The following is a 23,643-nucleotide window of genomic DNA, read 5'->3' as shown; positions in this document are numbered from 1 at the left end:
TCTTTTCAGCGAAGGTTATAATTTCACAAATTAAAAAGAAAAACAAACATTAATTTCAGCGAGCTAAATGTCATGTTTATTTTCTGAGCAATGTCAGTTGCTGAACTTGCATGATCACACAGCGATGAAAAGAGGCACAAGGCAAAAGAAATAAGGAAACACTGAGGATAAAATAGTTGAAAAGAGAAAACAGGAGGATTGCAGTTATTCAGTATTCATGACCATTTGCTCAAATAACACTCCTGTTACGGAGGAACATACCAGTAGACCATCTGGGCCTGTACCAGTTATCTACTGGTGAGGAGAAGATTACAGTACAGTCCTACATGCACTGTTGTGTGTGTGTGTGTGTGTGTGTGTGTGTGTGTGCGTGTCAAGGCTGACTAAAACCAAGCTAAAGACACGAAAATAACTTCATAAACTGATAAAACACTTAAGTGTGTGGAGAAATTAAATTATTCTGAAATGGAATGAATTAAATTATCCAAAAACTAAATTGAAAAAACAAAGCCAAAAATGACAGGAATATAAGAGTGAACTGAATAAAGTTGCACAATTGCTATCATTACCATATATTATTGCATTGTTTTATTATTATTATAATATATGCATTTTATGAGGTGATTCTCCAACAATGTCTAAGCTACATGTGGATTTCTTTTTCATATTATAGAACAGGGGGAAAAAAACAGCCACTTCTGCCATATTCTGCTTGGCTGTGACACTTAAAACTCAAAATGAAAATCAAAAACAAAACAAAAATCTGTGCATATTAGTGAACTATCTGTGCATGTATATGGGCATGCAGGTGTAAAAACAGAAATACCAACAGGTGCATCATGTGTGTTGGTCATCATTCATTCTCTCTTTCTCACACACACACACACACACACACACACACACCCAGTGAAACTCATGCAGGTTCTAAGTACATGTTAGGATTGAAGCATTATGTTATGTATGAACGCTGCGTGATTTCCTGCTCTTCCCTGGTTGTGGACGGCGTGACCTCTGCCATGGCCTTCACAAGACAATTTGCAGCAGCAGCAGCATTTTGCCTCGTGTTATTTTCCCTCATTATTTTTTTTTTCTCCGGTGTACCTTGCAGGGCAGCGAGGAAGAAAAGGCTGGATTCGACACAGGGGTCGAGGGTCGGGAGGAGGAGGGCAAAGACGCGGGTCAGATCGGTTCTACAGTCGTGTTCGGCCAACATCCTCAGAGAATTCACTGCCACGGAGCCGGCTGACCTCTGAACCCTGAGGCTGTCACTCAAAGCCTGTCCCTTATCTGGTATGTGGGAAGGGCGAACGATTAGGAAAAGATCCTCACCCCCTAATAATGGACTACGGGACTCAAAACATTAAACATGAATAATTAGGAAGAAAATCGATGATGCTCTCCACATTCCGTTACAAACATTATCCTGAGCCAATATCTATTAGCCAGAGTATAGTGACACAACAAGGTGCCACTTGACGTCCATTTTAACCATCTAATAAAGCACAAAGCACTTGTGGAATAAAGTTTTAAGTTGGTTAATCATATTGTTATGTGATAGCTCTTGTCTAGACCTTAAACATTCATTACTATCACTATCTAGCCTACTTACTTGGGATTCTTTTAGATTTTATTCTTCAGATCAAAGTGATATCTCTAGTTACAATGATGATGCAAAATGAAAACAAGTTATCTATTTTTTTAAAGGCAACAAAGTACCTAAACGCCTTGGTTTGCAAAATGACTTTCACAGACTTGATCCTCTGTATTGTAAAGATATGAAACGGTAAAGTTGAGATAAGTTTCTTCCAAAATGGATCTAATCTAAATGGATACCTTTATGCAATTTAACTGTTCATTTATATCAAGTGCTGCTATTGTTAATTTTTCTCATGCCCTACAGCTCTGTAATTTGACATCTGTTCACTTTGGATATGTGCATACCAAAAAGTCCAAGTATGAACTGCTTTGCTATGCTAAACTCAAATATTTTCATCTCTACCAATGACATAGACTGATAAAATCCATATCTAGTGTCATGAGATGTGTTTCCTACAGTTCGAGTGGCAGTATGAAATGAGAAAACGCTTCTCAAAAACATTTGTTTTTCCTAATTTCAGAGTACCATCCAAGTGATGATTTACTTCAGTGTTTGGTTTTTATAACTCTGAAGGGTTCCTCAACATTCAGCCACCAATACTGGCTGCCCAGTGACACAGTGTGTCACTTGCTTTCATTTCGCTTCCATTAAGATGAAAATCATGGCCTGCTTGAACAAATAACTGAAAGAACACGGGGAAACAGGGTTTTTTGTGTTCTTGTCATTTTCAAGAAGTTATTTGAACTAATAGCAGTAATTTTGAATTCTTAAAAAGCCTGAGTGTTCAGAGTCAAGCCAGGGTGAACATGCTGAAAAATGTAAATGTTGTTCCCAAGTGAAACATTGCATTACACACTGTGCCACAAGTTAACTTTTAACTCGGCTGAGAAAAGCTCAGCCTCTGAGAGGGTAGGTGAAGTTTTAGAGGTGGGTTTCTATTCAAATATGAAGGTCTCCTTGACATTTTCTGCACTGCGTTGGCTGCTCATCCTTGTCGCATTTTTCCGAGCTGCAGAGATGAACAGCATGACCTGTTGACATTTACAAACTCATCTGGCGGAGAGCGATGGCATTCTATAAGGAGAAACACCTCTGCACGTCCCTCTAAGGGAGTCTTCCTGCCACTGCTCAGTGGAACACAACACAAGTTATTGCTTTATTCATCAAATATAAATCAACCTTTGCAGAGTGCAATGTTGTCTTTCACTCTCGCTCTTCCCGTTTTAAGTCTGTAACTAAAGCATCTCCTCCTACAGCTTGGGGACTAATGCTGCAGCACAGCACTGGGCAGATGGTTAGGCCTTGTAAACTGGACTAAAGACTGGCAAGGCTGCATTACCGAGTCATCTGGACTGTCACAGCTGCCACCAGAGGGAGCTCAGTGTTGTGAAGTAACCAGGCTCAAGTATGCCTCTTCCATACCGATAAGTCTCTGGACCGCAGCCAGGAATACTGTGCCATGTAACGCAGTGACAGCTGGGTTAAGGCAGGACGAAGGCGACATGAGGTGAGAGCCGACCCCATATAGTTAGAGCAGAGTGCAGAGCATGACATAACTGAACATGTGTGGAAGGTTGTCTGCATGGTAATGCAGACAGGTATTTATAGGATATCTTTGACAGTGAAAAAATATGAGCCAAAAATATGACCCGAGACCAAGGACATGGAAAAACAAACAAAGATGTCCACAACTACTGAGTCACAAGAAATGAGACCGATTCTTTTCTCTGTATGGAGGAGAAAAGACTCCTTCACTTTATTGACAACCATCAACAATGAGGAAAAAAGGGACGCGGTTTGAACGAGTTGATGGGATGCAAGTTGGAAACTCAAACAGATAGGAAACATTGTGCGGTGTTAGCCTCTTTGCATCATTGGGTTTTAGGGAGGAAGTTCATGTGGTGCTGTGCGGATCAGCTGATGTTTTCAAGCCTTTGGTCCAGCAGTTTGGATCTTAGAAGTCAGGGCCATTCTTCTTCAGCTTGCTGTAGTCCATGTTAACTGCGTAGAACTGTGAAAATACACAAAACAATTTTAAGTTCAGACATTTCAGGACCCATTACTACACACTTAGGAAGATAGATATAGCAGATAAATGTTACAGAATGTAATACATGTCAAAGCACTAATGCAATCCCAAAGGTGTTCTATCAAATTATGTTCTTGAAAACTCCATTGTAAATTTTGTCTGGTAACCGATTTGTGGCTGTTTACTCCAAACTGATATCTGGAGCTCCCTGGAAACTCCTACTCTTATTTCTGATGGAGCCTAAGCAGTTAATTGCTTGATCAGATTTGTTACCACAGGTCAATGTTAACCAGATTATGTAGTTTGATTCATTCAATCCAGGGATTACTCAAGAGCTCAGCAACATGTCTGGCACAAGTCCATACTACAGTACATAATCCATGAATGTGCCCGACTACCTAAACTCTTCAGAACAGAGCACGGTACAGTAAGAATTTGGCAAAATATGATGATTATGTTACGACTGGGAAGTGACTGAGCCACACCTTGTACTGATCAGTTGGAGCCATCTTGTTCCAGGGCTCTGGGTTGTTCTTGCGGTCCCAGCTGAAGAGAGGGAAAAAAGGTACAGTTTGTAAGATACTACACCAGTAACTGTCATTTGGAGGAGCTTATAAGTGAACATAGGACTGTAATCACTGATTTACTGAGATCATCACAACATTGTGCGTGTAATGTAATGTATGCTTCCTTGCATCCTTTCTTGCCTCCAAATCCTATACTGTAGACATAGTATATACCCCCCACACCCACTTTAAAAAGAGGGGTAGGTAAAGGTAGAAGCATGTAGATGACACAAGGAAGACTTCCAGTTCCTGAGACATCACTGAAGTCCTTACCTGACATCAGGGTTTCGCAGGCCCAGACGAGCGAGGTACATCATGGACATGGCAGCCCCTCCACCGATGAAGATGAACAGAGGGATCAACTGTGGGCAGCAGACAGGATGGGTAAGAAGCCTTATTAGGGTTAGCAATTAATGAGGGATTGTGACAGCTAAGGCAAAACTAACAGTAAAAGGTAAAGTAGTGAGAACATTACAATCACATAAACACTGAAAGCTAGTGCGTATTGCAAACAGTGTACTGCACAACTCGCTAAAGCACGTAAATAAAATAGCTTGGTAACTTGGTGTTCTCTAAAAAAATAAAAAGGGTAACGTGAGTGATTTTAACAGTGTGCCAATACACTCTGTCCTCACTGTACCCGTCTTGTCCTTGAGGATCATAGACAGCCATGGTGTGACGAAATGGGCCTTTCTGAGCCAACTTGCTGTCTAACATAACCGTCTACATATATGGCGTTGGTTACACAAGTCAAAAAACACCAGAGCTACAGAAATAAAATAACTGTGACTCAGAAGATTCTGTTTACGGGGGTAACGGGAACAGTTAGCTCGCAATGCTAACGTTACCTAGCCAGCTAACTTGCTAACCAGTAGTTGCTGTTTACTACAGCAGGCCCCCCTCCCGGCTAACGAGCTGCTAACGTCAGTGAAGGCTTGACCTGGTTTGACTCCGAGGCATCACCTGCCAAAAGTCGCGGCAAAAGTGACAACATTGAAAATACGTTTTAGTCGATAAATATAAACTAATAAAACTAACAATCAGCCATCCACATACATGTAGCAGGTTATTTTGGAGTCACGGTGAACGTGACATTAACGCTAGCTTGCTAAAGCTAGCCACGCTAACTAGTTTAGCTACGTTAGCCCCAAAAATCCACAGATCTTGCCAATTCAGATTTGGCCTGTTTACGCGAGTTTTTCTCAAATATAATAAGATTGTACTTACAGCTGGGTGGTTTCTGAGTTGTTTGCTGACCGTACTTAGCATTCTGGCGTCTGTAGGGTTTACTAACTCCCAAACTGTACAGAAATAACCGGATTTAGAGCAGTCTTGCCAGCAGAGCGCAGGTTAATCTGCGGGAACAGGCGGAGGAAAGGCCGAGGAAAACACAAGTTAGGTGCTTGATTTACTGCCTGACTGTCAGCATTTCAAAACACACTCTTATAAATTATTATGAGTACGTTTATGTCATACCGTATTTGAGAAATAATAATTTTGCAAATAATTTTGCACTGTTTCATCAGTTTGCAGCTCTGCAGTGTAAATTTGTATTTCCTTACTGCATTTTCTTCTGGCATATGCCGTTGTGGTTGCTAACGAGATGCCACAATTTCTAATTTCCAAAAAGTATTTTGGTAATCAATAGGCTACCAATCGTCATAACTGTTGATCTTTATTTCATTAATTGTTTATGCTCTACAATCCAAAAGGCTGTTTTAATCCTATTAACCATATTATAATCTATATCACTAACTCCATCTCATGTTGCTTTACTTCTCTTTCCAGAAATACAATTTTACGCGTCTTTCATATTAATGTTTTGCCTATATTGCCAACTAAGAAATGACATGTCGCTTTAAACCACTGATCCTACTGGCCGAGATGCCAGAAATAGAGTTTACTCACTGTTTACTCACAGGTGTGAGCTGGTGAACTGTCTGTAGATGACAGCAGGTGTCGCTGTTGAGCTTCATCTGAGGGAAACAACTCACAGTGCCCCTGTGTGTGAAAATGTCACCTGTTTTCTAACTGATGTCTCTTCAGTTCTTTCTTGACTGATCGTCTTTGATGATTTTCACGTGCCTCGACAAACTAATTCATATTTCAGAAAATGTTTTGCTTTCTTTCGGTTGGTAGCCTACTCTGAAATTATTGAGCTGTCTGGGTAAATATTATCTTCATAAATAGTACTGAAATACACTCCCACTATCAGAAGGTTCTTAAATATTTTTATGAATCCTGGTTAAAACAAATGTTTAAGGAGGCTATGCTATGTAAACATTAGTTTTATTAGAAAAAAAATAGATAATTCAGTGCAAACACAGAATGATCTATATTATAAATTGCTGGGGTGTTCTGTTAATAGTTTGTCAGTTATCAATTTAAAAAAAAAAGTCAAGATTTGAGTAACACAAAATGGTGCTAATACACTGTTGTAATAAAAAGGAATGCAAATGTTAAATATTTTTTTCAATAAAAAATCAATACAGTGAACAGTAGGCTAGCTAAATAAGGTGTTTGGTGGGCAGACTTTTAATCCTAGGCTACTGATGATGATGATTTCCACTGGTCATTAATATTCAATCACTGGTCATTTATTACAGCAGCTTTGAACGTGATGCAGCCATTGATTCAGAGATGGGGACTGCAACTATCTTTTTCAATGATATGAATGAGCTGTGTGGAATGGGGAAAAGAAAAAAGAAAATCACCAAGAACAATTGTGTAGGTTGGTCTGAAATATCATAATTTCCCTTTTATGGCAAGCTATTTTCAACTTGTAAAAAAAAAAAGTAAAAACAATTCATTAGTAAGATTGGACATAACACAACTGGCTACATATAACCGTTTATATTTTATAAATGACATGACACTTGGCTCATTGATTGCCAAGAAATAAACTACATATGTGATAATTATACATTTTCTAGCAACTGACATTTTAGTGTCAACTCATTTACATTTTATGTAGCTGGTTTTGTGTCGATGTAAAACTTGCACATTTTTTGTAAACCAGGCATTCCTTGGTGATAAGTTCATGAGTTAAATGCTGGAAATGTATTTCTTAGGCTTTGTTTGGTTCAACGTCCATCCAAAAAAAGTGCTGGCTTCAAAAACAATAAGGATTTAGCTTAGATTTTTTTTCTCAACCCGTTTCTTTCATCCAGTCCAAAATCCTCCACAAAAGCATGATATCTTGTGGACAAAGTAGATGTTAATGCCTCCTGACCGTTCAGTCAGGCCTTGATCCCAAGTAGAAGATGTCTTTTCAACATATCAAAAGTACACAACACAAGTCAGAGTGGAAACTACAGGGCTTCTCTTTTCAACACAGTTATGTTAAAAATAAAACTGTACTCGGACAAATCATAGGCACAGACGCCTGTACAGGATGTCTTAAGAAAATAAGATACTGGCTATAGAGTTCTGTCCATTTGGCTAGCTATTTTTCTGCCTATCGCGTATTCCAGATGTTTTAGTGCGTCGTCTTCTTGGGGGCCTTGCCGAATTTGGCATCCAATCCAAGACCTTAAATGAGAAAACACAGTGTGATTAATCTCCAAATTCTCCAAATATGTCACTGTAAAGATTTATTGAGATACACCCATCTGGATACAGAACTTTCCAGTCAACCAAAAGGTTTTCAAGGGAAATTAAGCCGATTTCAAGGGAAAATTTTCCCGAACTGAACCACATAAAGAACCAAACAGATAACTGTCTGGGACTACAGATGGGATGGCTTCAACCATGTTTTGTGCTAGCATTATAATCATTATAATCTGTCATCAGGACTAATTTCACAGTGATATATTAATGAGAAAATTCTACATGTCCTTGCATAAAGGCAGGAGCAAAAGATGGAGAGAAAAGTTTAGAGGGACAAACTGAAACAGTGACACTAAAACCAGAAAGAAAGAGTGTTAAGTCAGTATTAATTCTCACCAAGGAACACCAGGACGGTTCCAAACCACTGCATGGTGGTTATAACGTTGCCAAACAGAATAACAGAGCCGAGGATGGTGAAGAACTTCCTGGTGGTGGTGACGATGGAGCAGGTCAGCGGCCCGAAGTACACCACCGTCATGAAGATGAAGGTCTGGGAGAGGATAAAAAAAAAATAAAAAAATTAAGTAATGTAATCATGGATACCCACTGCCAGGAAGGTAGTCTTGTCATAGCATTCTCTCCAAGACATTTATCAAAATATCCTTCTCACAATAAAACTTTACCCCTCCTCTCATGAAGCTACACCCTCCATACCAACCCTTCCATCCATCCATCCACCCACCCACCTGGCCCAAAGCACTGGTGAGTCCAAACAGAAGAATATTGTAGAAGATGCTGGGGTGACGCTCAGTAAAACTCAGGAACTCCCAAACCTCCCCGGTCCACAAAACAGCTGAGAGCAGACGGGAAGAAAGCATCAACAGGAATTAATGTAAATCTGATAACATGAGAGAAAAAAACAAAACACAGCACCCATAATTTATTCTGTTCTGATCATCTCTTGTGCATTTTCCTTTGGCCATATTGTCATATTCTCTTTCCTAGTGTAGTTGTCTTGTTGTTGACTCAAATTTGCTGAGAAAATTAGATTTGGTTTCAAAGTGTGGGCATAGAGCACCACCAAGTGGTGAAATACAGTAACAACAGTTAGATGAAAACAATTTGTGGAAAAACCATACCGTCGTGGAATTGTGGGAGTGGAGGTATGAACATATCTTAGTATCCTGGTTAATATTTTATCCAAGGTATCTAATGTAGGTATATAATAATGACAAAAAGCATGATTGTACAGGTTATCTGAAGGTTTCCGAAAGCCTAATTTTATATGTTTTAATGCTGCCTGGAATCAAATTTAACACCAATTTAAAAACCTAAATGAAGGAATAAATCTGGCAAAACCAGACTATTTCCTATTTACACAGCTCATGAAAGTTCTGAAACTATAAATGGGCAGTATGGAAAAAGAACAACAGCAAATTAATTGTGAATTTGTTTTGCATATTGTTTTACTAACCCCGCTCTGTGTTCATTTAAAAGGGGACATGCAGCTCAAAGAAATCAGTCATTGCATAGTGAAAAAATAAGATCTCTACTAACTGGATTTAAGATGTGTTAATACTTTTTAAGCATTCAGTTCAGAAGATGTAAGACTTTTTCAGACTTTTCCAGGACCCGCAGATACCATGCTGTAAATGGGACATGATGCTTATATGTGCTAAAGAATAATACTCAAGTATCCCATATAATAAGGGGGCATTGGTGGGCATGTAAACATAAATGACAGTAGCAGAATAGCTCCATATCTGGTTATAAGGCTAGAGTGCTAGAGAGTTGTGACTTTCTCCATGTTTGGCAGAGATCACTGACTCACCTAGTCCCAGCACCAGGGTGGACCACATGTTGATGTTCAGCATCATGTGGTAGGCGCTCGTCTGGAAGCGAGCCCTCATGTGGTCCTGGGCCACACCGGTCAAACCGTCCATCGTCAGAGAGAGCAGCTACGATGCAGAGAGAGAGAGAGAGAGAGTGTTACACCAACAATGTCATGGGTATGTCACAGTAATTATGACTAATTTCATCTGTACTCACCAACAGAATCTCCCCGAACCCAAAAACGTGGTCGTCTGCGGTAGCCGAGCTCTTGTTGGGTTTGTAGAGGAACAGAGCCACACCGCTCACAATCAACAGCACACACAGGTATTTAGCCAGCGGGTATTTCTTCCTCAGTATCGTCACACCGAGGATCATTACTGCAACAACACAACAATACGATGTATAGCATAGGGTCATCGCTGTGTTTTGGGCTCAGTTCACCATAGATAACATGTCAGGCCATCACCCTTGAGAGTGGAACATATGGACGATGAAAGTGTGTGTGTGTGTGTGTAACGAGATAACCAATCTGTGTGGGGCAAGAAGTAACCTTCATGTGCAAACAGAACATACTGATACTGTAGCATGAGACCTGCCACGTATGCTCTCCATATGTATAGCTACAGGTATGTAAGGGAGTTCCTTACTGGTCAGTTTATAAATAATGGTATGCTATCAGAATCTCTTTTATTTGCCAAGTACAATGGGTGCGCAGGTAATTTGACTTGGTAAATATGATGTATATTAGTGTGTAAGGCCTGGCAGGGCATAGATGAGAGGGCATGGCTGAAAGGCCAAGTGTTCAAATATGATAGCAGTGAATGTAAATTAAACCCCTCTCAAATCTTTTCACTGACAGCCACCATATCCCTAGTCTTCTCTTTAGTAACACTGATAAAGATGTTAATGCTCCAGTGATTAGTAGTATTGAACAGTCCCAAATAATGAGAAGTATTTGACTTAACCTTATACTTATTTGAACGTTATTAACAGATTGAGTGCATCTTTATGTTTTATTTTTTTAGCATAAAGCAACACTTCAAGGGATTCGATTTCATAACTCATATCATCTCCTTCTCTCACTGATGTGATGTTTTTGTTTTATTGATGCGATGTGATTTGTTTTTACTGATGTGATGCAATTTGTTTTACTGATGTGATGTTGTGTTTTAATTGGTGAGACCAAAAACAATTTTCCTGCCTTGGCGGGACAATAAAGTTGGATTCTACTCTATTCTATTCTTTATGAAATGCTTGTCATTTCCAGTAGATATGTTACCAACCAGTCTCCTAAGAGAGGTCATGGTAACTGCAGCTAATATTCTTTCTATCATTCAGACATGTCCTGTAGGTGGTTTGCAGGGCAGAGAGCAGGAAGCTAATAAGAGTAATCAAATATACCTGGTATGGGCTTGCAGGATTTCCCCAACACCTATCACAAGAAAGAAACTGTTTAAGGATACGATAACACCAACACTCTTCAAGCAATGATGATACACCGTCCAGAGGATTCATGTTAACCAACTAACTTCACATATCTAAAAAGAAGAGACTCGCCTGTGTGGGGTAGTTCACATACTGGAGGGCAGAGTTACTGGACACCATGGCTCCGAGGTAAGAGAGGGAACACAAGCCATAGAGCCAGCTCTTGGTGTGATCCGGTCTGGAGCCCTCAAAACACTGGATCACTGATGGTGAAGGGGAGAAAAAGGGGTCAATTAGATATAATTTGCAAACTTTTTAGGTAACTTAAGGTGGACTCTTACTATAAGAATTTGATTATAGGATTTACATGTAGTCCCAAATAAGTTATCCAATGCAAATTTAAGTTATGAAAAAACGATTTCATAACTTTTCTAAAATGTTATCTGGCCGCACCCCAATCTCAAAAATGTAGTTAGGGTGCAGCCCCTCCAGTTCATAATGATTTTTTTTCAGATGTGCCTATTCTTTACATCATTTACTTACAGATCTGAGCAAACACAGCATTGATGATGCACTGGATGAAGACCAGCGTCTGGGCGAATCGAAACTTCTCCTTCTTTTCCCCCTGACCATATTCGCCTCGAGTGCTGGAGAAGTCAGAGAAACAGCAGAGTGTTGAGTGCAGTACAACACAGACAGCCCTTCAGAAAGGAGAGGCGACACTGTACTAAGTTACATGTGACAGGGTGGGGGGCCCAGTGGGGTATCTTGCAGGGGGACACAGAATTTCTAGCAGCACCCTTGCTTGTTGGTGACAACAGATAGCCGTAATCAAAACACATAAGAGACAGTGGCTTCAATGTTGTACCATGAAATGAAAGAAAATCATTCAACTTTATGGAGGAAGTGGGCCTGGGTGAGCCACCAGTTTCGAGTCATCCTTTTGAAACCAGATATGATCTCTCTCCCTCTAGTGACTTAGGCAACAACATACCATATGTGTCATGACTCCCTATGTGATATGCAATTGAGGCTCAGCTGCACCTACTTTATTCACCCTCACTAGAGAACCATGAATGAGCATTGTTATTTATTTGTTTACAGATGCATATCAAAGTGTGAAATGTTAAGTCATTAAAGGGTAAGATAATGTTAGCTGTGGTGGGATGGCAAGAGCCAACTCAATCTATGAGTGATAGGGACACGAGACCATTGAAGTGGAAATAGAGACGACCTAGGCCCAATACATTCTGTTCTCTTGTATGTACATAACGTCAGGCCAAACTCCATTCAAAAATATGGCAATTTAATGTTTACTTTTTATTACCATAGCTAAATACCTGGTGGAACATGACATAAGATATTTAAGGAATCGTTAGGGGCCACCTGTAAATACGACACACATATGCTCTACCAAGCAGCACTTATTTCAATAAAATCTCAACTCAAATTGATTCGCATTGCACGCTACCGTGGAAGTCAAGTGTGGGAATCACAGGCGAACGAGTTTTAAAAATTGAAACTAAATTTAAATGAGTGCTGCTTGGTGGATCGTCTGTATGCCGAACTGAAGAGTATCTCCTATCAATTCGGAAAGGTTTTAAATCGTATTTTACGACGTAGCCTATATACACCGATAAGCAAATAACACATTTTTGAATGGAGTTTGGTGATAGGTTCTCTCCACACGAGCTCCACAAGAGCAGCACCTGTATCGGCACCTGTGTAGGTTACTTACATAGTCTCTTGCAATATGCCGTAGTAGAAATAACAAACGAAGACTCCGAAAAAACAGACGATGAACCGTATCCGCTCGTTCTGCAACAGCGAGGCGGGCTTCCCGGCTCCCTTCCCCGCAGCCATGCTGTCCTCTATCAGTCCTGGTATGGAAACCGATACCGCTCCGCTCCCGCTGCCCCTCAGACCGACGTCCCGCTCCACTATAGCCGATGTCACGAGTCCGGAAATGGTGCCGATTTTAGCCCCAACGTAACGGGGTTACAGTTTCAACTCGTCGATCTTCCTCCGACCCTTTCGGCCACAAAGCCCGCTAAAGCCTGCTAACGTTTCCCTGAGGTGTCTGGAGATGCACAGACATGCAGGTAGCTGTCATGTCATCATTGTTTAGCTTTTATTATTCTGACTTATCACCTGCCTATACCTCCTCCGACTGGCTGGACCTCCCCTCCAGGACAGATGTAAAATCAAACGCATCCCATTCACACCCAAGTAAGGGTGAAAATGTACTGTCAGACATGCAAAGTAACCGTGTTTTCATTGAGAGGAAAGATAGATTATGAAGGGGGAAGCCGCATCAAGAAACGGGTTATTAAAAGGACCTCAGTCGTCTCAACAAAAGCCTGGACTGTTAGATATAATTTATAAATTTAATCTCGAACACAAAAGCGAGATGGTGGGTAAACGATAGCAGCATCAATTCATAGTCAAATACACTACGAGTAAGCCCTTATAGTGTTATTATAACTGATTTAGTTTGGTCGGATTGTGTACCATGGCAGTTATAAAGGCTACTATTAAAATGTATGAGGGCCTTCCTTGAAAATGTCGCGTGCCCTTTTGTCGTCCTAGGATGTGGATGAATCTCATTGGTCCATATAAGCCAATAGTGAGCCACTTTCGGCCAATCGCAAAGCGGAGTTTAGAAAAAAGGCGGTGCTTCAACTCAAAAACCGCAAATCCACGTGTCAAAAGGCATAGATGACAACAAAGAAAACCACCCGAAACCTTGACAGTATGGGACTGTTGACAGGAATCCCGGCGTCCACAGAAGTTGTTTGGGATTTTATTTTCATTAAAATATCAACGTCACAATGAACGTTTTAAACTATATTCACCTGAAAAAAAAGTAAAAGGAGGTTGCACACCCAGGAACTGACCCAACCCTGAAAAATACAGCTATACAAATGATACTGATTGTCCATTTGCATCTACTTCTGCTGTGACATTTTTATAGACCATGTTTGTTTTTTGTTTTTTTTAATTCAATGTTGCATAGGATCATACGGACAGATAGTTCATTGTCAATATGAACAATAATAGGCTATTCAAGCAGAGGGAAATCAAATTATGCCAAATCAAATTGAATACTTAAAACACTGGCACAGTGTGACCAAAGCTACACTCAAGCAGAAATGGGACAACAAACTCAATTAGAGCCATTCAAATTCTGCTGAGTGAAGTTTGCAATAGTAGAAAATAATACCCTCTGTTGGCTAGTAAGGCTAATAAAATGTCCATCCCTGCTCATAAGTGTAAACAGAAAGGTCCATCATCATGAACCGATGAGCTCATGTCTTATATGAATACAAAAACAATACCACCTGCTTCCGTACTTCTTCCAAAAATACAAAAAAAAGTTGATATCTCCTTAGAAATACATCTGTAGAAAAGCACCATAAACTATGAATGGGCCCTATGAAAATACTGGGAAAACATCTCTCTTCAACCAATAGTTTATCTGACATTTCAAGAACAAATTCAACAAGTACTTATGCCCCTCTTTCACCAGTGAAGTCTATCAAATTAAGTTTATCTAAATTTAATGACACTTTACTGGGACAGTAATCAATTGTAATGGACAGTAAGATAGTAATACCCATGTCAACATGTGTACTAAGTGCTTGGGGTTTTGACACTGAATTCACATGAAATTCTGACATCAAATGAAAACATACCTGGCAGAATGCAGACTCTAATATGCTGAAACAATAAGTAAAACACTATTCAAACTTGTCAGAGGAGAACCATGTCAAAAGTTCAGACATCCTTGAAAAAAACAAGAAAGAAAGAAAGGCACCACGGGGCAAATCTGGAACAATTTAAGTGCCGATCAAGTAAATATCAGCTGTGAGTCCAAGCACCCTGCAGGCGGGAACAATCAGTAAATCAGTCAAGAAGGACTTTTTAGAGCAAAGTTAACCTGAAGTATAACAGTAACAAATGTTTATTGTCACGGGTTGATTCTGATCAGACAGGCGAGGCGGCGTGTTACAGCAGAGATGGACGAGACGACGACAGGTATCCGCTGTCGTCGTACATAGAAAACGTCTTCACTTCTCCTCCAGTTCCAGAAGAATCCCCCCCCCCCGGCGGTGTTGGCAGTGCGGTCGAGTCCCGATAGAGTCCCGATAGAGTCCGCCGGTCGGTATCCGCCTACTGCATGCCCAGCTGCCTGGTGGGGGAGGCCTGGCCCGGGCAGCCCGTGACGGGAGAAACCGACAGGCCGCGGAACAGCAGGTCCATGGAGGGCAGGAGGGGCTTCAGCAGACTGACGGGGCAGAAGGCCGAGCCTCCGTGGGGGGTGAAGTTGACTTTATTGGGGTCAGGGCAGGACAGCTGGAGGAGAGGCTCGCCCTGACAGGCAGACCTGCAAGAGGAGAGAGAGAGAGGCTTAAGAATGTTTTTTTTTTATTTGTTTATTGATAAGGATCCCCTTTAGCTGTGCACAAGGGTGTCAGCTATTCTTCCTGGGGTCCCACTGAAACACAATATGCATCCAAAACATATGCACAATGTTTAAAAACAGGACGTTGGCATGAAAGACGAGCAGAAATATTAATAAGATAAAACACATTTGTACAGTAAACAATGATTCTTACATATCAAAAGGCCAAGGGCAAGCTCAAACAAACAAAAGTGTGAATGAATTATATATGCATGGATACAACCACGAAACAATGTGATAAATAAAAGTTAAATGACGACAAAGTATAACTGTGCAGGATTGTGTTTATTTCTGAGCCACAAATCTTTCTAGCACTGGCCTGCTAGAATGTAAACAACAACTTAAAAATGTCATTACAAAGTGAAAATAATATAGTTTCAATGGAGAGCTTGTGAAATTGTGATGGTCAAGCCGTCTCATTTGTGATTACTACAGCAGAATAAAATGTAGCTAATATCGCAATTCATTTTTCTGCCCCACGATACGTATTTTCTGTCACATTTTTGTATCGCGATATATTGAATTTCGATATATATCGTCCCATCCCTATGATCTATATATGAAGTTCTGGTTGTTAAAATGTTACTTACATCGCCTCTTCGCACACACGAACTCGCTCACAGCCTTCAGGCGGCTCCCTCTGGAAGGAGCAGGTTTTGTTGGGATGGGGGGAGGTGGAGGAGGAGGAGGAGGAGGAGGAGGAGGGGGGCTGCAGCAGAGGAGGATCCAGAGCAAACGGAGGGAGCGACGTCGACGGAGAAGGGCAGAGGGTCTCACACTCCACCGGCTCTGCACCAGGGACAGAAACATGCAAACTTTAACCAGTAATACCTTGATAAACAGAGATCAACTGAAAGAGAATCGTTGGGTCAAAATATACAATGATATTTCACTAGGGCTGCAACTAACGATTATTTTCATTGTCGATTAATCTGTCGATTATTTTCTCCATTAATCAATTAGTTGTTTGGTCTATAAAATGTCAGAAAATGGAGAAAAATGTCGATCAGTGTTTCCCAAAGCCCAAGATGACGTCCTCAACTGTCTTGTTTTGTCCACAACCCAAAGATATTCAGTTTACTGTCATAGAGGAGTAAAGAAACCAGAAAATATTCACATTTAAGAAGCTGGAATCAGAGAATTTTGACTTATTTTTCTTAAAGAATTACTCAAACCGATTAATCGATCGATTAATAGTTGGCGATTAATTTAATAGTTGACAACTAATCAATTAATCGTTGCAGCTCTATATTTCACTTGGTCACACTTTATTTGAATAGTCCAATGTTAATGCTCAACTTCCTAACAAGTGACTATAATGTGTCACTAAAAGGAACTACTGTGTTTCAAGTGATACTCATAATTGTGTGAAAAGTAGTCTATAGATATCCAATGTCTGGGCCGGGGTTAATCTTAGGGTTGGGTTTAGGTTTAAAAATAGGGTCAGGTTAGGGTTACATAGTCTGTGGAGATGCACCAAATAAGCAAGTGACACTTTGTTGAATATCCATTTTTGTCACCTGATAGTTGAGTATCAATATTGGACTATCCAAATAAAGCAGTACCTTTCACTTTAATAGGCCAGGTTACAAGCTGAGATTACACCACAAACCAAACCAACAAAATGCACAGTAGTCTCACCTGGCTCTCCCATGGGACAGGGAGACTGTGACGGAGACAGAAGAGATGGATTCAAGGGACAGGGGGACTGTGACGGCGTCAGGAGTGATGGGTCGAGGGGACAGGGGGACTGAGACGGAGAGAGGAGGGAAGGATCCGGAGGGGCCGGGGACGGCTCGCTTTGGGAGCCGCTGCTGCATCTCTGGGCAGGGACTGGGGCCCTGTGGCCGTCTGGGACGTCCAGAATCTGGAACATCCAGGAGGAAACAGGTGTGGCCAAAGGTTTGCAACCAGGGATGTAGTGGAGGGTAAACCCACCTGAACTCAACATACCCGCCATAAAATCACAGTATATACACTACCAGTCAAAAGTTTGGACACACCTGATTGAATGTGCTGTTTTTCATTATCTTAAAGCCATTTTGATCTAAAGGCTTATGCTTAAAGGCTTGAAATTTGTTTCTTAGACAAATATAAATAGTGAAGTTGATGTCTATGTATGAATTTCTTTCCAAAGCCTTTGCCTTTCCATCAAGGCAAAGGGCGGCTACTTTAAAGAATCTGCAGAGAATTGCATAATTCCATTTGTGTTTTTGAGTTTTGATGTCTTTACAATTATTCTAAAATGTGAAAAATAGTAAAAATAAAGAAAAATGCATGTGTCCAAACCTTTGACTGATAGTGTAACATTGTAAGTAGCAACAAATTAATGCAATTTATATGAGGATTGGGTCTTTTAAGGGAGAAAAAGCATAAATTAATGCTCTTCTGAAAATATAACAGATTTTTGTTCATACTGGTGGTTTGCCGATCTTTTAATTTGCTGCTACATCACTGGTTGTAACCATTAGCTCAGTAGCCTAACCTCGTGTTGATCGTCAGGTTTCTCAGTCACGAACACCTCCTCCAGCTCGAGGTTGAGACCTTCAACACTACGCCTCAGCCGGGGGGCAAGTCTGTTCAGCGGCATCAGGGGCATTGTCTGGGGAAAGACCAAGTAAACAACAGACTGAGGCAGGTGTAGTCTGTGTGTGTGTGTGTGTGTGTGTGTGTGTGTGTGTGCCTCATTATGTGCTCAAATATGCATTGTTTGTGTGTTGGAGTGTTGTTAAAATGATGCACCCAGGGCCGACTCTGTGATTCTATACTGGTTGTGCCTGAATTGTACAGTATGGTATGTTGGTTTCAAATTGTCTTTCTGTGTTAGCATGGCAGCAGCGCAGCAGGTTCGATGACAGCAGCTCCTAAGAAAAGCACCACCGTTTTTTTTATATCCCTGTTGCTAGCTTCTGCCTAGTCTGCCTGGGAAAGACAGTTTGGCATCAGCAGTATTCATGAAAACTTTGCTCTATGTGTCTTTATCTCACTTCTCATTAAACATTTGTTTTACATTTTTTTTCCCTAAGGTGACACAGTTACCAGATAACCATAGTCAGGTTTTAATCTTCATAGTGTGCTGGGATATTTTACCTACTATACTAAGAGTAAGTGTTGCATAGGCTACCTGAGTGATGCCTGCTGCATGGCCGGCAGGTAGGGGGTGGTGGGGGAGCTCGTATCCCGCGGAGGGAGGGGCATGGCGGGAGCGTTTCTGCAGCTGGTGCCTCAGCTTGGCCACCTGAGGGCAGAGGAGAGAGAAACTGGGTTAGGAGTCACTGCAGTTCTTTTTGAAAGGGTTAGAGGAAAGTTACCCAGATTACCCAATTTCCCCAAAGTGATCATTAATGTTTCATTTTATCTTATCACTGAGGAGTAACAGCTGAGGAGTAAAGGGTGTGTGTGTGATTCATAGAGAGAGAAAAATGCTGATTAATGCATAAATGAACTGATAAAGTGATGATAGCTAAACTGAAACACTTGCCTCCCTCAAGTGTTCTGCGCTGCCCCATGACGCCGAGCGCTTGTGTCCACCGACACTTCTCCTTCCCCGGGTCTCCTCTGCCCAAGAGCTCGGTGTCTATGGGAAAAAACAGATATGTTCTCTAGAGGCATACTTACCACAAAAATATGCTGTTGAATAAACATAATGAGAGTCATGTGTTTTAGCTATTAAACCTTTGGGGCTTTTGGTAGAAAATGGCTTCATGCAAAAAGGCTTCATCCAAAAGGTCAGCTGGGCTGACCTTTTGGAGGCCGGTTACAGAGTAAAACCATTTTCTGTTAAACTCTGTGAACTCCAAGCAATACTAAGACTTTGACTATAAGACAGAAGTGGAGCCCCACAGCTGCCTTGCACACCTGCCCCGTAACAGCTGTGCAAAGGAAGGCAATGAGAAAACCGCTCAGCTGCAAAACAACCCAGCTTCCACACACAAAGAAAACATCCAAACCACATCATCGTAAAGGCCATAAATACAGTGCCACTATCAGTGTAGCTCAACACCCCAGTGCACACATACAGAAACCCTGTTATTCACAAAGACACAAAGTACTGTAGAGGGGAACTGCTCACACAAACAGCCAACTAGATGAATTTATGTGCACTTTGTCAATCATAACTCAATATCGTCCTACTTTTCAGTCCTAAGCGGGCTGAGAAGCCACACCTAGCAGTGGAATGTCCATACCGACTTCTTCACATTGACTCTTGATCCTCTGGCAGTGGGCACCGGGGTGACTGCTGCTGGCTGCTGGGTGGGAGCGGGTGAATGGCGGTTCATCATCATCATCAGGTAAATCCCGGTCTCAGCTGAACCACAGATTCAGGTTCTCTCAACTCTGGTCCCGCTACGCTCCGAGTCAGCTGCTTCACACACTCAATGAATCAACAATCTGATCCGCTCGCCGTCGTCCATATCATTTATAAGCCAATCTCAGCTAGCATTACACAAAGCAGTCTAGCTCTCACTCGTCCTGTCCTGCCTGCTCTGTTGGGTCCCGGCCCTCACAACTGTCATCTGTCCTCGCCGCTCAGAGACATCTTACTGCGCTCCAAGCTGATGCCATATCTCACTGCAGAGGGGAGTTATAATCTGTAAGTATAAAACACTGACGCCATCTTCTGCCCTACCTAGTGGACTCATAGTCAGATCGCCTGGCTAAATAAGTCAGAGAGCAACACGAGTCAGTTATACAGTGACGTCGGTGTAGAGTTACAGCTTCCACCACCCAAATGCCCCCCCGCCCCCACCACCACCACCTCAAAACATGAACGGGGAGATCATGGGACACAAACCTATAAAAAGACTCATAGGCGGCAGAGCATTTGCTGTGGCATGGCTAATGTTTCCAGTGTGGACAATTTAGCCTCATGTTTTACAGTGTAAAACAAGTTAATTCTCACTGTTATTGCGATATAAAATACATATACACTTATCTGTACTTTCACAATGTAGCCAAAACAGGTTTCATGATCAAATAATATTGGAATCTGCGTATCTCTACCAGCCTGTCAGTCCAACTCCAGCTCCCACTACAAAGTTGCAAAAGTGGTTGAGTGAGAAACCGTAACGGTACGCCTAAAGAAGAATGAAATAATGGCGAACAATAAGTTATATCATCTGTAGTAATGCAGAGGAACTATGCCAGGGGGAGGGTATGAGAGGTGCTGGGAGGGGTGGTGGTGGTTTGTGTGTGTGTGTGTGTGTGTGTGGTTGAGGAGGGTGCTGGGGGATGGGGTGTCTGTATAATGAGGTCAGGAGGGGTCTGTTCTTCACAATGGAGGCAAAGGGGTTTGTTCGGGTTTAAACTGTGTCAAGAACGAAGACGTAGCGGAGCAGCTTGGTAATGTTAGCTGAGGCTTTGTGCACTAGTTGAGGGCAGATACAGTGGAGGGGGGCACGAGGGAAGAGCAGCAGAGGTTGGGAAGAACAAAAACAACTATTTCCAGTTGGCTGCCTTCCACCCACAGCGTCAAACTGGAACCACTAGACACCTGCAGAACCCACTTCACATATCTTGCCCTCTATAGCAATCATTTACATGAATAAAAAGCAGAGCAACGTTTGTTTTCTACCGAGTAACCTGCTTTCAGATGAAGGTCAATTCTTTCTAGCGGAGGTCCATCTGTGATTAGCCTGAGAAATACAAAATACCCTCCAGCATGTATTATATCAAGTAAAGTACTAATGATATTTTTATACCTCGAGGTTCAAAGGTGCTATGTGTAGCACAGCAATAAATCATTACCACATTCATTTTGAAACATTAGTATAATTACTGCAAACAAACAAGACCATCGCTGAGAAGTCAGCCTCTATCAGCCTCTACTCTTCATTTTACATTGTGTGACACCGGGTCAGATTTGGAGGGAAATCTGCTGTATTGCTTTACGGCACAAAGCGAGATTGCTTTATGGCACAAAACAGGAAGAGGCCGCTGTGCTTCCAGTGTAAACAGAGCTAAAGTAATAACGTCCAACATGTTTATCCTCTTCAGTAAAGTCAAAGAGAAAACAAACACAGCAACCTCCTCTTTGTGACTGAAAGCAAGGGGGTTTATGGGAAATGTGGTCTTAATTTTGAGAAACACTACCAATATCAATACTGCTGGCGTGAGATAAAGGCTACTAATAGCTTCAACCATGTTTTGTTTACATTAATTATACCAAGGTATGACAATGAATTTGACATGATATATTAATGTGTAAAAATGATACACATATCACCTTTAAGATGAACCCACCTGTGTGGCTTTGTCATTGACACAGGTAACGCCTGGGCTCTCTGCCTCCTTGGGCCACTGTCCCTGCAGGTAGGGCGCCACGATGGCGTCCAGGGACAGGGTTCGGCGGATGGTGGGTTTGGGTGGTCGAGATGTGGTCCTGTCAGCTGGCGGGAACACACATAAAACACATTAGGTCGATTGGTTATGTTGTTGCTCAATGATGGGATTGGGTAAGGCTTAACTTGGTACCTGCCAAACCATTTTTTGTCTTGCAGAAGTACTGCAAACTCATGCATGTGCGATCATGTTTAGCTTGCAGCAACACTGCAAACAGAATGAAGACATTTATATAAAAACTCTCCTAACACCCTTTAAGAGGCTCAACACTATTCTAACAGCAGTGGCAGTTGTTCACAGAATAGCTCCCAGGCTGCCTCCCCCTCTACTTTGCTCAAAGGGCCTGGTGGTAAGCATGCAGTGGATGTAGGTGTGTGTGTGTGTGTGTGTGTGTGTGTTGGCAGCTCTATGTAATCTCTGGCAGGTGTGGACCATGCCACTGAGCTAGGAGCAAAGCCGTCCAAAGACACAAGACTGGCAACAGTTCCTACAGGCACACTCTGTCTACCCCCAACCCAAACACACACACACACACACAAACACACACACACACACCACACAGGTTCCCATCACCCCGCCTCGCAGGGCAGACAATGTATAAATAAACACCGCCGCATACACACTTGAGTTTCATGGCTACAGTCAAACACATGATGAACAGGACACCCAGAACAAACCAGAGGCCCGTAAAGCTGCTGCTGTGTGTGTATGGCACCAGAGAGAGAGGTCAGGCAGGGTGACGAGTGTCCAAATTATCCCTCATGACATACATACATGGCCTACATTACTGACTCAACAGTCTTGTAGCATGTTATATTTGTACTTTCTAGTTCACAGATCAAGTAAAATGACAGATGGATGTATATGTAATTATGATAATGTGCCATAATGTGTTACAATGGGTTTACACCATAATAACTGAAGTGATCTTCAATCAATCTTTTATCATGTAATAATAAAGTATCAAATATCATCATTACTGAGGATGATGATGGACAAACTAACACTAAACCAACTTCTCAGCAGTGGAACACATGGACATAACGGATGATTTAAACAGCCTCTCTTTGTGTGTATTTACCCTTGACATCCCTGCAGAGCAGAGGTTTATTCCTCTGGAGCTGGTACGGGACAGTGGCTCTGAGGGGCTGCAGGTTGGGGTTGTTGCCCCCCCGAGGCGCTCCACTTCTGCACGACATCCCCCACTCTTCTTCACCAGGCGATATAAATGTATGGGAAAAACACGCTGCTTTGCTTTTTGTCTTCTGTCGTCTTTCAGCGGACTTCTGCTCAGCGTAGGCTTTTTCTGATTGCGTCCAGTTAATAATCAATGATCATCCAAAACTGTGCTCGGGCCTCTCGTTAGGCACCCAGCTTGAGCTTTCTTTTGTGATGACCATGGTTTTCCTCTCAGCTTCTGTTTCGGATTGAAGAGCCAGGAGACTGAGCTGAGTGAGTTTTGCGGTTTAACACATCACAGATCCTGAGTTATCCTTCATCTTAAGACCAGAGGATAAAATCTGTAGGCTTCTGGCAGCGCGCTCCTCGCACATCGTTGCTTATTTCCCTAGTGTGCGAAGTGACAACACAACAGCTCAACCTGTGCAACTATCTCGTGTAGTGTATGATTCCAAGGGGACGATGCCAAGGGGCCAAATCTCAGTCTGGTTGGCTCCTGCAGAATACTACTGAGTGCTTATTGGTCATCTGATCTGTCTGTCTCCGAAGGGAAAGCCCCCCAAAAACTTGAAGTTCCCACCCACTTTGTTGAGATTCTTTCCGCCACTATGCGGGTCATGGCCCTCCTCCCCTGGTCCATTCAGTGTGTGTGTGTGTG

The 23,643-nt window shown here is 41.9% G+C and overlaps 3 protein-coding genes across 3 annotated transcripts; all 3 read right to left on the bottom strand.

Moving 5' to 3' along the window:
* Positions 1–3,321: 3,321 nt before the first annotated feature.
* ndufa4a (NDUFA4 mitochondrial complex associated a) lies at positions 3,322–5,560 on the bottom strand. Its single transcript, XM_071535128.1, has 4 exons — positions 5,420–5,560; positions 4,466–4,554; positions 4,112–4,172; positions 3,322–3,608 (listed from the first exon to the last, which is right to left on the bottom strand). The coding sequence occupies exons 1-4, from the start codon at positions 5,459–5,461 to the stop codon at positions 3,552–3,554; spliced, it is 249 nt and encodes an 82-aa protein (XP_071391229.1). The 5' UTR covers positions 5,462–5,560; the 3' UTR covers positions 3,322–3,551.
* A 985-nt stretch (positions 5,561–6,545) lies between these two features.
* slc35b1 (solute carrier family 35 member B1) lies at positions 6,546–13,308 on the bottom strand. Its single transcript, XM_071535127.1, has 9 exons — positions 12,738–13,308; positions 11,543–11,646; positions 11,132–11,262; positions 10,976–11,006; positions 9,791–9,951; positions 9,573–9,699; positions 8,488–8,594; positions 8,138–8,291; positions 6,546–7,723 (listed from the first exon to the last, which is right to left on the bottom strand). The coding sequence occupies exons 1-9, from the start codon at positions 12,860–12,862 to the stop codon at positions 7,671–7,673; spliced, it is 993 nt and encodes a 330-aa protein (XP_071391228.1). The 5' UTR covers positions 12,863–13,308; the 3' UTR covers positions 6,546–7,670.
* A 572-nt stretch (positions 13,309–13,880) lies between these two features.
* LOC139657329 (protein FAM117A-like) lies at positions 13,881–23,362 on the bottom strand. The gene is given in 9 exon segments (XM_071535129.1): positions 13,881–15,202; positions 15,205–15,386; positions 16,055–16,253; positions 17,106–17,331; positions 17,950–18,066; positions 18,589–18,702; positions 18,946–19,041; positions 21,708–21,853; positions 22,888–23,362. Coding segments are annotated over 9 exon segments (1,431 nt in total). The 5' UTR covers positions 23,006–23,362; the 3' UTR covers positions 13,881–14,969.
* Positions 23,363–23,643: the final 281 nt, after the last annotated feature.

The sequence above is a fragment of the Centroberyx affinis genome, unplaced genomic scaffold (genome assembly GCF_046629955.1).
Source record: "Centroberyx affinis isolate AG114_WGS23_722 - 3 ecotype Tasmania unplaced genomic scaffold, CSIRO-AGI_Caff_v1 ptg002667l_1, whole genome shotgun sequence".
Taxonomy (NCBI): domain Eukaryota; kingdom Metazoa; phylum Chordata; class Actinopteri; order Beryciformes; family Berycidae; genus Centroberyx; species Centroberyx affinis.
This window is presented reverse-complemented; position numbering and strand designations above follow the sequence as displayed.